The 16,874-nt window shown below is 40.4% G+C and overlaps 1 protein-coding gene across 1 annotated transcript in view; it reads right to left on the bottom strand.

Moving 5' to 3' along the window:
* Positions 1-436: 436 nt before the first annotated feature.
* Positions 437-16,874, bottom strand: part of LOC102855141 (chromosome unknown open reading frame, human C2orf73) — a 31,445-nt gene continuing 15,007 nt past the window's right edge. Inside the window, exons 4-6 of the mRNA XM_006881018.1 lie at positions 12,391-12,544; positions 1,748-1,863; positions 437-808 (exon numbers count right to left, since the gene is read on the bottom strand). Of these exons, the coding sequence (XP_006881080.1) occupies positions 437-808; positions 1,748-1,863; positions 12,391-12,544 (642 nt within the window). The remainder of the gene's footprint in view (positions 809-1,747; positions 1,864-12,390; positions 12,545-16,874) is intronic.

The raw sequence follows: 16,874 nt of genomic DNA, 5'->3' as shown, positions 1-16,874 counted from the left end.
TGTAATCTCATATTCAGTTATTATCTTCATTTCATAGATGAGATGAGGAACCCAAATCTAGAGAGTTTAAGCAACTTTCCCAGCCAGGGTCACGAGCTCAGAGGTGGTGGAACCGAAATCCAAATTTCTGCTTGTTCAATTCCAGATGTTGTAATATAGCTGCTCTTTAAAACATTTTACAATAGTTATTAATTATCTGTGTTATTTTGCAAGCAGTTTTGTTTAGAAATAATACGCCCTAGAAATAATTCCTTCTAATCCACCATTCATCGCAGACCAATCACTCTTAAGATTTTGGTGCATTTTAATTGTCTTTTTTCCCTGTTTATGCAAATTTTATGTTCTGAGATTATGTCTTTTCTTAAAAGAACGCCCAAAACAAGAACAGCAAATACAAGGGCCCGTATGGAGACTCTGCTTTCATGTGAAGAAGGATTTATCTTGCTTTATCCTGACTTTTTATTGATGGACTTAAAGGCTGGTGCCTGGTGAGCAGAACATCGCCGGCCGTTGTCTGTGTTGTCTGTAGGTCTGAGCCCTCCTTTCTCTCTGGACTCTGGGGGTGTGCCTGGGCCACCTCGTTTATGTCTGTTTCTGATAAGTGAACTTCAGTTTCTATTAGCTCTTGGGGATTCTGAAGGCAGAGATGGGGTGAGGTCACGCTGTTTTGTGCTGAGTCTTCTTTCTCTGTCTTGTCGGGCTTTTCGGAGGAGCGTGACCCTGGAGGATTTGGTAATACCTCTGCTCCCTTAGGAACTATTGGCCTAGTCCCCGGTTTTATTTCTTTCTGCACAAACGCTCCCTGTCGCTGGAAAAGAAAACAAAGTTGACATAAACTGGGCAGCACAAGCTTCGGGGAGATGGGGCCAGGATCGGAGGTCATGTAGGAGCCCCAGGGCTGGGGGTGTAGGCGCTGACTGGTCTCCTCAGTCACTGTCTCCCTGGGCCCAAACAGACAGGAGTGTGATCACCTCAAATGACTCATAACAAAGGGTGCAGCATAGAAGGAGCTGAGAGGGAAATGCAGAGAGTCCAAGGAAAAACATCTCATCGCCTGCCCTCCGCTCCCCTGTTACTTGGGTTGTGTAAGACTACTACTCCTATCAGGTTTCATTTCTTGCACCATAGGTTATTACGGATACAAGAGAAATCACAGTTTCTAGACCTGAAGATGGATGATTGCATCCCTGATGTCTGTTAGTTCCAACAAAAGGCTTAGTTAGCATAGAATATGAAAGGAAACATCTGCAGCTGGACAAACCCCAGTGACTGTGAGCATTTCTGATTGACTGACAAGTTCTGTGTGTATCCTTCCCATTCACACACATCAGGCTTACCAGAGTGTCTGTCAAAATGTTTGGGCATGGGCAGAGTTCAATGTTGATTAATTTTATAAAAATATAATTAATCAGAACGATTTGAAGAAACACAATGTGAGTGAAGGATAGTATAAAACACAATGCATACAAACATTGTAAGAAAACCCATACAAAAGAAAAAAATTTAAGTATTTGGCATGACCTTAAATGAATGATTTCAATTTAAGACAACCAGAATCCAAAGACTGTTATTCAAAATTACAACATCACTGAAGTTTGCACTATGGCGGAGATTCTATCCTACTAATAACCACTGGTTTTTAAAACCAGACTTTTAGAAAGATGACTATAACTTGAATTACTTATGTTCAACCGCAGATCTATCTTGCGCTAAAATACTAAATAAGTGATTTGAAACATCGTCTTACCTTCCCTTGGACGGGCTCATTGGGCGTTTTCCTGGCATCATATTGATGTATAAAGGAGATGCGTTCTATAAAATTGCTCTGAAGTTCTGCTGATGCATTAGGAAAGGCAAGTGGAACTGGGGGAAAATTTTATGAAGTCAGGCAAAAGTTTAGATTTTTATATAAAAAAGATAATCATTCATAATATTTATGCTTTATTAAAATATTAATAAAACTAAATCTTGAACTTAATCAACTTAAGATTAAATATGAGTAATTCAACATTATTTACTCATGAAAAGAACCAAATAAATGTGATCAGATAAGTTCCATGTGTGGTAACACCCAAACACATTCCCAAAAACCCAAAACTCAGTGCCATCAAGTCAGAGCCATCTCAGAGCTGACACTCCAGCAGGTTTTCAGAGGCTGTAAATGACACCAGAGGAGACTGACCATCTTTCTCCTGCTGAGCAGCTGGTACAATCTGACCACATGCCTTTGTGTTGGCAGTGAAATACCTTACCCACTAGGCCATCAGTGCTCCCTAGGAATGCTAGCAATTTTACAAACCAGTAACACTGCTTTTGATTAGATCTTTAAAAAGTAAACATTCCTTTTTAATTGTTGCTGTTGTTATGTGCTGTCGAGCTACTTAAAACTCACATTGACCCTATGTACAAAACAGCCCTGAAAGCTGCTCTATCCTGTGCCAACTTTACTGTCTCTGACACACCCACCCTAGTCACTGTATCAATTCATCTCATCGATGGTCTCCCTCTCTTTGTCTGACCTTCCACCCTTCCAAGCATGATGTCCCTCTCCAAGGACAGATCCCTCCTTGCAACATGCCCAAAGTATGTGAAATGAAGCATCAGAATCCTTGCCTCCAAGGAGCAGCCTGGCTTCACCCTCTCTAGGATGAACCTGTTTTTTCTCCTAGTCATTCATGGTATATTCAATACTCTTCTCTAGCACCACAGCTCAAGGGCATCAATTATCCTTCTATCAGCCCTAGTCATTGTCCAGCTCTTTGATGCATAGCAAGCAATTGCGAAGACTATGGCCTCATTCAGGCACATCTTAGTCTCCAGCCTGGCAGCACTGCTCTTCAGTACTCTGGAGAGGTCACAGACAGCTGACTTTCCCAGTGCAATTTGTCTACTGATTTCCTGGTTGCTGGTACCAAGAGTGTTGACCGTGGAGCCAAGTGAACTAAAACTGTGAACAATCTCAATCTCTTCATCATTTATCATAATACTGACAATTGGCCCAGTGGTGAGAATCTTCGTTTTCTTGATGTTGAGCTTCAATCCATATTAAAGGCTACAGTCCTTGATCTTCTGCAGTAAGCGCCTCAGGTACTGCTTAGATAGGATTCTTACTCACACACTACCCAAAATTTTAGGAAAAGCATAAGTACTATCCATTATTTGACAACTTATCCTAGTAGTGAAAGAGGAATCAAAGATAATACACTCAAAATGTTCCCAGCATGTACCTACAGAAGGATCTGGACAGCTCTAGGGCAACCACAACTGTCGTCTAACACAGTCTTTCCTTTTTCTTTTCAACCAGTGAAAGAGATCTCCACAATTAGCATTAATTTATAAAACTCTTAAAATAATTTTTAAAAATCTACAAGTCTGGGTGATGAGTGTATAGGTTTTCATTGGGCTGGTCACTCTATTGCATGCATGCTTAATATTTTAAAAATATTTTAAAGTTTGGTTTCAGCAGAAAAGGTTACATAAGTAATCAGAACAATTCTCAGCACTCTTGACAATCAAAATAATTTATTTGGACAAGACTCTAACAATGAAAAAAAAGGATGTATCTCTTTAAGATTAAAAAAAAAAAGATGTCTTCCTAGTACATCTATGGACCACCCACCTATCATCTGGTGGCTTTCTGTTGCTATGATATTGGGAGGGATGCAACCAGCATTTCAAGTATTAGGAGGACACCACCAGTGGTGGACAGGATGCATGAAGCTTTCGGCTAAGAAACACTGGGAAGTGTGTTCACAGGAAAGCCAGAAAAACCTTCACAATTGAACCAATAAACTAGATTATGACAAAGAGAAAAAAAGAGCAAAATGGTCAAAGATTTCATTTCACTTGGATCTGTAATCAATGTCCATGGAAATTGCAATCAAGGAATCGGTATGTTACACTGGGCAAATCTGCAACAAAAAACCGCTTTAAAGTGCAAAAGAGGAAGCTGGAAATCTGTATGTTAAGGAGCACTTGAAACAACCCACAGTGTTTGCAATTACCCCATATTCAGGTAAAAGTTCCACAATGAATAAGGAAGATTAAGGAAGAACTGATGACAGAAAGGTTAAAAAAAGAAAAGTAAGGAGACAATTGTGGGGAAAGTACTAGAAGAAAACTTTCATGATAGCATGAAAAACTAGGAAAATTATACAGTCAAGAAGCCCAGTGAATTCCCAAGAGACTAGGCCTCAAAAGGAAAAAAACACCAAGACACTTATCATTGTCAAGTTCTCCAAAATCAAATGAGAAAAATAGAGTCTCTGCAAAGGAGACTCCATCAGATTAAGCTCTGACTTCTCCGCAGAAATTATGCGAGAAAGAAGATAGCGGGATGGTATATTAGGACCACATATTAGGACATAAAGCAAGCCTCACCAAATTAAAAAAATGCTGGAAGTATCTTCTCAGACCAGAGTACCATAAAGTTAGAAATGAACAAGAGGTTATGGGAGAAAGGCTCTCATGCGGAAGCTAAATAACATCTTATTCCAGCACAACTGGGCTACAGAATAAAACTGAAGTTTAAATATTCCTCAAAATGAATGAAAATTAAAATACAGCATACTGAAACCTCTGAGCACCGCTAAGGCAATCCTAAGAGGTCAGTTCAGAGCAATAAGCAAGAACAACAAAACAAAACCCAACAAAAAAGAAACAAAAAAGGAGTGAAATAAAATAGAAAATAGAAAAAGAACAATAAGTAAGTCTTACAGTCTCTAGAAGAAAGGAAATTATAAGGATAAGGACTAAAACCAGTACAACAGAAAAAAGAAAAATTAATGAAATCATCAACAAAACCAAGAACTGGCTCTTCGAAAGGGTTCTTTGAAGTAGGAAAAAAAGGAAAAAAACACAAATAAGGAAATGAAAGAGATGGAATTGCAAACTCAAAGAAAAGGTACAAATAACGCAAATAAAGAAGTGACATCACAAAATAACCAGTCAAAATTAAATATAATATTGGATTATTATTACTCTGATGAATTTGAAAACCTATAGGAAATGGACAAATTCCTAGAATCCCACACTGTCCCTGAAGTGACACAGACAGAAGCTGAACACTTGAACATGGTGACCAAGAGAGTAGGAAGGTAATCTTCACTTTTATAGAGAGAAATGACCAGATTTTATAGCTATTAAAACAAGACATAAGTACTGTGTTCATTTATGCAAACAGACGAGGCTTTTAAGGAAATCTAGTCGTGAAACAATGAATGGAAGTGGGCAAACACCAAAGAAGATATTCAAGTTCTTAGTGAGGACCCTGCTTGCAAATTCGAACTGGACCCAATGTAATTATTTGAAAGAAGCCTTGTTAGAAGTACCCAAAAAAGAATTCAAAGTCCAGGAAGAATGTTTGAAGTCCACTCTCTGTTTCTTAGAAACTTGATCTAATTAAAGTAAGAATTCACTAAACAACTTGGTGTTTCAAACCAAGAAAAAAAGGGTTTCAGATACCAACTTGAGAATTCTTATTTTAATTAGATCGTGCTTTGCCATCCATATTTTACCCAAAAGGCAGGAGTTATTAAAATCTAAAACTCACTCCTCATACTAATGGGTATTTAGCATCTTTTGAGAAATTTTACCTAATTTTTATTTGGGGCTGCTTAAAAAAATACTCAATAATAATAATTTTCTATTACAAACTCCATGCATTTTGATAATAGTTGGATTTTATGGACTAAAGATTATCAATATAATAATAGTATAGAATTTAAAAGTAAAGTGGAAAAATAAAAATAAATTTGAGAATAGCTATAACAAGATACCACTGCTATGGTAGCAAGATACTCTTTCAAAGCTGTACAAAGTAAAACATAATTTTTTTCCTTTTTTAATTTTTTTAATTTTTTCCCTTTTTAAAACTATTTCTTTATTTGAGTGATAGTTATGAATCATAGTGCCTTCTCACTCATATACATTTTATAAAATCTATTTTAGAAATTCAGTTCTACCACTGTATCTTGAATTTGCAATTCAAAATAACTTTTTAAAATATCAAGCAGTTGTTAAACAGCCCAAGCTTAAGTATGGAATTCATCACAAATTAAATCAGCCTCTCCAGTAAGTTTTTTTATAAAATGAAAAGGGAACTCTTATTTTTATGGTGACCCAGATATGGAACACAGCTATCTGTTGAACTGATGGTGGACGGTGGCCAGGAAACTGCGTGGTGGTTCAGGACATAAAGGGTACTTTCATTGTCAGCACAAGATAACATTGCTGAAATGCCACAGGAGAGGCGTAACCCAGTGGGCTGATGGAACACAGTGGTCATGGGAAGTCTTTTAACTGGTGTTAACACATGTCTACATACAAATGTATCTGTCCTAATATGCATATACATATCTAAAATCGACCATATGCAGACTCCTTGTGTGCTGTCAGTCAATTCTGACTCGTGGTGGCCCTCCGTGACTGCGTAAAACTGCTCCATAAGGTTTCCTACGCAGACCTCGATGGGAGCACATACCAGAAATTTCTACTTGAAGCTGCTGATCAAACCTCTGACCTTTAGATTCAACCAAGTGCTTAACCATCGTGGCAGATGGGTGCTTTAGAGGCCAAATGCACATGTACAGGAGCTCTGTTGGCCTAATGGGTAGGGAACTACGCTGCTGACCCGAAGGTGGACCTTTCTGGCAGTTCGAATCCACCGGCTTCTCTGCAGGAGAAAGATAGACAATCTCCTCCTGCAGGATTTACAGTCTCTGAAAAGCTGCTGGAAGGTCAGCCATGAACTGCTTCTGATTTGATGGAAATGAGGGGTTGTTTTATTCAGACATTTTTACATTCAAATATTTTCATTCTTTTTCTCATTCTCATCTAGTTCCCGAACACTGTATGGAACTGATGAATAAATGACAGACTTGGACTGTGCTGTGTAAATTAGTTTAGAATATATTATGTGTTAGTTTAGAATATATATTATAGAATATAGAATATTCTATATATATTAGAATACATTATGTGCTAATCCAAAGGCAGTGACCAAAACCTGCTAGAAAAAGAAAGATTTAGAGCCTCCAAACCCTTTGCATGGTCTTCACCAGCTGGAATGAACATGTTCACAGTGGGTTTGGTTTTTGTTTGTTGTTATGTTAGTAAGTTCGGGTGGCTTAACGGTAAGACGTTGTGCTGCGATCCCAAAGGCACATGGTTCAAATCCACCAGCTGCTCTGCAGGAGAAGGATGGGCAATCTCCTCCTGTGTGGGTTACTGCCTCCAAAAACCCACTGGAAGGTCAGCTATGAGTCAGTTCTGAGCAACAACAAGAACAACAATCTGTTAAGTAGTGAATAATTACGTATCCAACAGAACTGTATAAGAAGCTCCTACTATATCCCTAAACATCCTCGCAATACCACTGCTGCTGTTGTTATGAGCCATTGAGCTCAAGGCTTACGGGGAAAGCCAGCACTAGAGACAGAAATCTGCTTTTGAACTGGGTTCTTTGGCCTTTAATCTTACACCTCTACTCCTTGCTTCACTCACATTATGGAGGACCTCTCTACAGATTGCAAATGGACATTAGCATGAAGCCTTGATGACACAGTGGTTAAACTGTTAGCTAAGAGAAAGGCTGCCAGTCTGAAGTCAGTGGCCATTCCATGGGAGAAAACACCTGGCTACCTGTTGTGGTAGAATCACAACCCGGGAAGCCAGGTGCAGCAGCTCTTGTCTGTCTTGTAGCATTACCATGAATCAGGACTACCGTCATGGCAACGGGCATCTTCTACTGCCCATCTTTTAACTATTATACAATGACATTTTTTATTTTTTTTTCTGTTCTGCCCTATATATTTATTTAAACTTTATTTATAGATTAAGCTCCAAAATAAATACTACTAATTAACACTTATAATATTATTTGTTGACTGATGGGACTCTTGTGCTAGGATTACATTTCTTTTCAGGGGGCTCAGCTGTCCCAGTGCCATGTGAAGGGAAAATGAGTCTAGTACCCACGCCAAGGAAATTCTCTTTTTAGGTTAAAAATCATATTTCCCCTAAGAACCTTGAAGACATTGTTCCACTGTGACTTTGCATCCATGCCCTCTGATTCCAGGCTGATTTTCATTCCTTCGATGGTACTTATTTTTCTTTCTCTTTCTGGGAGATTTAAAAATCGCTTCACAATTTTAATTGATGTGTAGGCATGTCCTTCCTCCCCCCTCCCCCCATTCTTGGAAGTACCTGGTGGGCCCTTTCAATGCCTCCCTTTTGCTTTAGGAAGCTTTCTTTGGATTCTTATTCTACAAAGGTGGAATGCTTGTGATGAGCATAGGCATCAGAGTCTGACTGTCTTCAAATGCCAATTATTCATTGTGTAGATTTGGGCAAGTTACTTAAACTCTGTGCTTGAAAAAGGAGACTATTAACATTATTACACTTCATAGGGATGTTGTAAAAAACTTGAGTTAATAGTAAGAAAAGTACCAAATAGTGCTGCTAAATAGTATACACAAAAGTTCAGCAGCAAGTAGCATGCACCCATAAACGTGACATTTTGATAGTTAATTCTTGTTTATTTTCACTCTTTTGTAGAGTGCTGGCTTAGTGGCCCCTCTCAGACTGATAGGCCAGGCTCCATTCCTTCTGTCTGATTTTCTTATAGTTTTTTAAGTTCACTGCTTTGTGCCCTAGGACAGTTCCTTGATTTTACCTTCTTTTTAAAAATTTTTTTAAAATATTAATTTCAATGAAAATTCACAGAGACTTTGGATTTCCATTCATTCATTGTTGCACTTTTGTCCCCTCCCTAGCCTCCCCCGCCCCAGATTTTACCTTCTTAATGTAAAAAATATTTTGGCATAACCTTAATCTTTGGTCATCCATGAAGAATAGGATAGATGACTGGATTGGTTTATTGAAATAACCAGTGTGGTGGTCAATGGCTAGGCAAACTTGGCCTTCATGATGGGACAGGGTGGTGTGTTTCAAACCGGGGTGATTATTTATGCAACAGACAGACTTGACCCAGCCCGCCCCCCCTCCCCTTCTTTCATGCACGTCTTCTGTGTGTTGGCTGACCAAGCTGCAGCTACTACGGGTCTTGCCAGGCCGACTGGCTTATCTCATCTACGTCTTCCTTCCAGTATTCCCCCACAACAGCTGCTAGGCAGTCAGTGCCGACACCCGGTGTTCCCACGGGTCTCAGAGTGCAGCTGTGCTCCACAGCATTTTAGATTGATTTTTTTTTCCCCCAGAAGGAGACCTCCAGGTCTTCTTTCTAAGGTACCTCTATTGACTGGAACCTCCAACTTTTCGGTTATTCAGTTGGTAGATTGGTAACAGGAAGCTCTGGTGGCCTAATGGGCAAGGAGTTTTGCTGTCAATCCAAAGGCAGGTGGTTGGAATCCATCAGATGCTCTGTAGGAAGAAACTGAGCAATCTCCTTCTGTGCAATTTGCACCTTTTGAAAGTTACTGGACGATCAGCTATGAGTCAGTTCCAACTGGATGGCAAAGAGCTTGAACTTGAGCATGAGTCTGGTAACCACTTGTGCTACCCCAAGATTCCTCTAGGTATTCTGCTGCTGCTGTTGTGTGTTGTTGTTGATTGCCGTTGAGTCGAGCATGACTCATTGTGACCCTATGAACAAAAGACCTGAAGCCTTTCTATAACTACTGTCGCTTTTCAAAGTTCATAGACTTTCCAGAGGCAATGTGGTTTAGGAAGTCGATGTCATTCCAGGTTCCAATTAGGTGACCGCTTTTCTGCTCTGTTATCCATGTTGTTGTTGTTGTGTACCATCAAGTCAGAATGGGCCCATAGCTGACCTTCTGGCAGATTTTCAGAGACAGTTAATCGCTTGGGAGGAGACTGCCCATCCTTCTCCCGCGGAGCAGCCGGTGGATTCAAACTCCGTACCTTTGGGATTACAGTGCAGACTTCTTACCACTAGGCCACCAGAGCTCCCCCTTTTATCCAGATACAGGACAAAATTCTGTGTATTCTTCTTTTCCACACTGCACAAAGGTCTGAACTAGATGCTGTTCTTCACATTCTCTTCACCCTTATGGGTTTATTTCTTCACTGTCATTGAACAGGGGGAGAGGAGACAGGTGTATGTGTTGAATCTATTGTTCTGAAATGCCGTGTAAGTACAGTAGACTTTTTAAACAAGAGGCTGTTATTACAGACTACCTAACAGGGCCTCTTTATGGGCATGTTGAAGGTGGAGACCATGCTAAATATGATCATTTTTCTAATGCCCTGACCTTCCTTTGGGTCAGTTATGAGATGATTCTAACTCAATGGCAATGAGCTTGAATGTAGGGGGATTTTTTATTGTTGAGTGTTACAGAAAAGTTCAGCTTTTTGTACTGGAAGAAAATCACAGTGAATACTCTATAAATACATTTCTATGTTGACTAGATATTTTTCACTTGTTACTCCAGGGGATATATGATTAGAATACGAATTGCTCGACTCATTGCTATCGAGTTGGAACCAACTCATAGCTCAGCCTTTAGTGGGTTTATAGAGGCTGTAAATCACATGGGAGGAAAGTGTCTATTTTCCTCCCCTGGAACAGCTAGTGGGCTTGAACCCTTTGTCTTTGGGTTAACAGTGCAACTCCTTACCCAGTAAGCCACCAGAACTCCATGATTTATTGGTTGAGAGAGCATGAGTTTGTGTGTGTGTGTGTGTGTGTGTGTGTGTGTGTGTGTGTTCTGGTTACTTAATGGTAAGGAACTGCTATTTCAACTCTTAATGCAAATGGCTGAAATTTACCAGCTGCTATGAAAAGCTGCTGGAGGGTCAGCTATGAGTCAGTTCTGACTTCACGGCACACAACACATACACATATATATCTGTATGTATATGGGACATAGTACACAAATATCTCTATGTATGTATATATGATACCATGTACATATATACATATACGTCTAGAATGCAAGTCAAACAGGTACAGTTTGGATAGAACATGAAATACTTGGTTCATTTTAGTGACATTACTGTCAGGTCAAATAAATTACAGATCTGAAATGTCTTATTTATTCATCTAGATCACAGTACTACCTTTACTGCTTTTTGTAGGATACCTGTAAAAGTAAAGGATCCCAGAAAAAGGGACAAAGATCCACACAAGGGAGAAATATGGTATCTTTCATTCCCCTTCTTGGAAATTCATCACATTATGTTCAGAATAAGGGTTTTGATAGTTCTCTAGTACAGAAAACTGTTTATTATATATTTCATTTTTGCCCACTGAGTCCCTTTGAGAAAGAACTGTAAACATCATGCAAAATGAGAGTTCCTCTTCATACATGCTTAGAAATATTTCCCCACTCAGTGGGGAGCTCTGATCACCTAGTTGATAAGGATTTGCATTGCTAACCCGTGGAGCTGCACTGCTAAAGGCACACGGTTCAAATCCACCATCTGCTCACAGGGAGAAAGACGAGCAATCTCCCGGGCACTTCACGGCTTCTGAACACTCGGCTAGAGGATCGGTTACGAGTCTGTTCCAACTCAACAATGATTTCAATAGGATAACATTTTTTTCAAACTGTTGTTAGGAGCCATCACGTCAGCCATGACCTTATGAACAATGGATATGAGCCCTGCTCCATCCTGTACTGTCTTCATCATCTCGGACATATTTGAGCCCATAGCTGCAGTCACCGTGGCAATCCACCTCATTAAGGGTCTGTCTTTCTTGTGCTGACCCTCCACTCTTCCAAGCATGATGTCCCTTTTCTAAGGACTAGCCTTTACTAAACAGGCAAAACAAAGGTTGTTGGGTTTTTTTTAATTATTACTATTATTATTATTAATTATTAATAGACATTTACAGAGGTTTTGGATTTCCATTCATTCATTGCCACACTTTTCTCCCTGCCCACCCCTCCCCACCAGCTCGCTTCCCCCTCCGAAGAGAAAAAAAAATTCCTTCATTAGTATACAATTCCCACATCCCCTCCCCCCACCCCCACCCCGAGTACACTTCTCTATGCAACCTTAATTCTGGATTCCTGTGCTAACCATAATACTCAATCATATATCACTTCTAATCTGTTCTTTCCCTCATCTGTTTCAATACAATATACAAAGAATCTTTTCTTTTCAATTATTCACGCATATTTTGATAATTTTAAAAACATGTGGCAGCAACAATGAGTGGAAAGCGACGTCATTGCTTACTGGGAGGCTGGTGTGAGTACCCATCAGTACAACTCAACATCAAGTTAACATGTTTGGGAATAGGCCTTCCACTGGGAAAAGATAGTGGGGGTGGCTCTAGGCAGATTTATTCTTCCATCTCCTGTAGAGAAAGAAGTCAGCTTCTCCGGGGCTGCTGGTGCATCTAACACATTTGACAGCAACGACTTGCAAGAATGCAACAAAGTGACCCACGAGTAAACGTACCGATTCCTGAAGAAGGTTTCTGCAGCCTGCTGTGCTTGATGGGCAAAACCAGTGGGCACGCGGGCTTTCGGAAGTCGCTTCTCTGGGTGCTTTTAGTGTCGTAAGGTGGTTGAAAGGAATGTTCCAGGACTTTATCATGTGGCCACCAGTCATCCTTCACAGAAAGAAAAAAAAAAAAAAAAGGAAACACAAAACTGAAGACTGCGGGGTATTTTCATGCATTGTCTGATTAGCTCTTTGCAAATACGTAAGATGAAGGAAGGGATGATTCAATACTAAAACTGAGTTCTGGAATTGTGGAATAAATATGTTTTTACAAAACTATTCATCCTTTGATTTAGTATATTTTAAAAACATCCCTAAAAGGAATTGTCAAATATTTTCAACTAATGTATCTTCAACAACAGCAGCAATGTATCTTCTAGCAACAGATGGAGTGGTAGAGTATAAAAAATAATTATTTACTCTAAGGAGGAGCATCCCCAACATAATTGAGTATTTTGGTCCTAAGCCTTGACCAAGGTAGACAAGAAACGGGCCCACTACCACCAAGTTAGTTCAAACACAGCAGCCTCATAGCACCGAGTAGAAGAGGCTCACAGGGCTCCTGAGGCTGTTACAGTTACAGGAGCTGACTGCCTCATTCTTCTCATCTAAGGCTCAACGTGGATTTGGGCTGCTAACCTTTCCAATAACAGCCTAATGCTTAACCCACTATGTCACCAGAGCTTCAGGGAACGCGGGAGAATGAAATGCATTCTTCATTAGCACATGTGACCATGTGATCTCTCAGAATCCAAAAAAAAGGCTCGAGGAGAATTGTTTTCCATTTACTTCTGACCAAACGTTTAACAAAGTCATAGATTGATCATTTATTAGAAGAAAATCTGTGACATATACAAGTTCTTAGATATTATTAGAGAAGAGGGAAAAATATTGGGTATCGTTAATGGGGCTTTAATGAAACAAATAATTGAGAGTCAACCTTGACTCATGGTGACCTTGTGATCTCAGAGCTGAACTGTGATCCACAAAGTTTTCAGTCTTTCAGAAGGGGAGCCACTAGGCCTTTCTTCTGAAGGGGTGTATTCAAACCTCCAACCTTTCAGTTACTAGGTGAGCACTTATTAAAACATAAATTTTAATCCTATAATCAAACAGATTCATATTGGAGAGGATTAAACCAAGCTACTCCTTGGAGGCAAGGATTCTGGGGCTTCGTCTGACATACTTTGGACATGTTGCCAGGAGGGACGGGTCCTTGGAGAGGGATATCATGCTTGGGAGGGTGGAGGGATGCCGCAGGAGGGGAAGACCCTCTATGAGATAGATTGATTCAGTGACTGGGGTAATAGGGATGGGTGTGTCAGAGACAGTGCAATTGGCCCAGGACAGAGCAGCATTTAGGGCTGTTGTCCATAGGGTCGCTATGAGTCGCAAACGACTCGACGGCACATAACAACAATAATCAACTGCTTTAAAACATATGATTCAAAGGGCATTGCAATGTATTCTAAACAGATGAGAATATGTTATCAGAAAAAAAAAAGTATAAAAAAAAGTGTGTACCCGGAGCCCAGTCCTAAATTTCTTTGTCAGGCAGGTGTCAACTAAAGAGAAAGAGGGCTCAACACCAAATCCAGGAGAAAGAATCAATGTCTCAGAAGTTTGTTAAAAAGATCAGAAACTAATTCTAAAATGCCAAGAGCAGCAAAATAGGGTTTTAAAATAAAATAAAGCATTTGTGTTTGCAGGGGAGCGAGTGGAAAGCAAGAAAACTAAGAATCTGGAGAAGAGAGCATACTGTTGACAGTTCAAAACCAGATCCCCTCAAATCCTCCTCTCCTTTAGGCTCTGTGTTAAGGGAAATGGTCTCCACATCGACAAAGATAGACCGTGCGTATGGCAAAGAAGGAAGTCCTGAAGCTTGGAGGGGGAAGAGCTGGCCCTCATTTTGTTACTTCTATCGAACACCAGTGTTTGAGGCCAAGGACAAAATCATATCCAGGGATAATGATTAATTCTGCAGATGGAATGAGTTTTGGAACCTGGAAGAGATTTGCTAAAGCCTTGCTTTCATTTTTTGGTAATCCACTAAAAGATGAATTACACACATTAAGAGTACTTGATAGAGATTCTAGGAAAATTCTCGAACAGATTACTAACCAGATGGTACCTTCTCACTATCTGGCTGAAAATAGTCCCATTTCACGGTTGCCAGGGTGCCTACTTCTTGCAGTTCTCCTCCACTCCAGTTATAACAGTGCTTGTTTTATGCCCCACGTCTAAGATGTACAGATCTTAGCTGTTTCTTGCCATAATTCGCCAGGGCGGGCACACCCACTTTCCTGACCCGCTGCCTGTAGTCAAATGCACCAGGCAAGTTATTAAACCTCCGAGCCATTTTCTCGTCTTGTCCAACGCATCTGACCAGGCGATCACGGGGCTGTGACAGTACAAACCCTGTCCTGTCTGTACTTCTGGGATTTCTAGGGCTGCACTGTTACATCAAACCCGCCGCCGACGCAAAGCCAGCGAAGCCCAGCTTTTTAGAGACGACTTCAAAGTAAAAATAAAGATGCTTTGCATGTCCTGAGAAGATGCTCCGAAGAGAATCAGCGTTCCACACGTGATACCGTCTCCTTTGTGGATCACAAATGGTTTTTTTTTTTTTTTCCAATTATAGCCAGGTAACCAGATGCCTTAGACATTTTATGACTGGTGCTGTTACAAGCAGCTGGGAGGTCAAGGTCCTATCAGTTACACGCCACCTAAATTCATCCCTATTTTGCTATTGATATCCCAAGGGGTAGGCACCCTGGTGGCACAGTGGTTAAACCTCCCCACTGCAAGCCAAAAGACCATGGGTCAGACCTACCAGTTGCTCCAGATAAAGAGGGGCCAGCCGGCTTCTAAAAAGATTTCTTTCTGTGTCCCACTGAGTTGGAACCAACCCACAGCTCATCCTCCAGCCTGTTTTTTCAGAGGCATTATACGGGAAGGGATTGCCCATCTTTCGCCCATGGAGCAGCTCATGGAATCAAAGCACTTCCTTCAGGTTGACAATGCAGCTCCTCACACAATACCTCCAAGGAGCCTCGGACAAGATTTACAGACTCAGACGCTCTATAGGGGTGCACTACTCTGTCCTACAAGGTCGCTATGGGTGGGACAACAGATAGACTGTGTGTAAATTATTCTTTTATTCTAAAATCTTACAAACAAACAAATCAAACCAATCTAGTGTTGGGTTCCAAAGATCTTAGACTCTTTATTCATAAAACATTTTGGCAACTTTATTTTCTTTACTCTTCTTAAAGCCAACATTACTACAAACCAGTGACATTTATTTAGGCTATGCTAATTTCTATTATCTAGCTATGCTAGAGTGTGACTAAAAATGACGTAAAAATCGATGTCTTTGAGTTGTGGTGCTGGAGAAGAGTATTGAACATACCGTGGACTACCAAGAGAACAAACAGGTCTGTTCTGGAGAGAGTAAAACCAAGTTGCTCCTAGGAGGCTAGGATTCTGAGGCTCTGACTCACATACTTTGAGCACATGGCAAGGAGAAGCCATTGTTTAGAGAAGGACATCATGCTTGGAAAGGTTGAAGGACGGTGCAGGAGAGGAAGACCCTGCATGAGACGGATTGACACAGTGACTGGCGTAATGGGGGTAGGTGTGTCAGAGTCACTGAGACTGGCTCAGGACAGGGCAGGCTTCAGAGCTGTCATACATAAGGTCATTTTGAGTCACTGGCAGCCAGTAGAGCTAGAAGTCAAGGAAGCCGACCAGAGCTCCACGAGGAACTCCACCTGCCAGCAACCTGACTAGAGCCAGCTGAGACTGATTTCAGGGGTAAGAAGCTGTGCTGCAATCCCAAAGGCACACGGTTCGAATCTACCAGCTGCTCTGCTGGAGACGGATAGGTAATCTCCTCCCTTGTGTTTAACTGCCTCTGAAAACTCACTGGAGGGTCAGCTACAGGCAGGCTCCAATTCAAGGGTACACAACAACTACAACCTGCAAAGAACTTTGGGCAACGCATTTAGGTTGTTTTAAGCCGAGAGTTTTGGTAATCTGTGCCAGTCACAAAGGAAACAAAACAAAACACAAAAACAAAAAATCCAAACAACAAAAGAAAAAAAAAACTTCAAAAAATTTAAGTCTGTGACCAAATTTTTCAACAATACAACTTTTACATCTACATTTGACTTAAAAGAAAAGAAATAATAATATACATTTTAGTATGACACAGTAAGAATGAGGTTTGACTAAACCAAAGGTTCTGGGTCAAAAAGGAGGCCCCTCACTTACTTAATAAGTAATTCTGGATAAGTTAATTAACCTGTGAAATTGATGTAATCATCTGGAAAATATTTCTAATAATACCTCTCAGAAAGTGCTGTGCAGATTGAAGATAAGCCTTTTTAAAAGCACTTAACTTACTTCTAGCATTTTATATACTTTCAATAAATGCT

Source organism: Elephantulus edwardii, unplaced genomic scaffold (genome assembly GCF_000299155.1).
Source record: "Elephantulus edwardii isolate Elephantulus edwardi_28Jun2011 unplaced genomic scaffold, EleEdw1.0 scaffold00011, whole genome shotgun sequence".
NCBI classification, from domain to species: Eukaryota; Metazoa; Chordata; class Mammalia; order Macroscelidea; family Macroscelididae; genus Elephantulus; species Elephantulus edwardii.
Note: the sequence above shows the minus strand (reverse complement) of the source record. Positions and strands in the feature narration are given on the sequence as shown.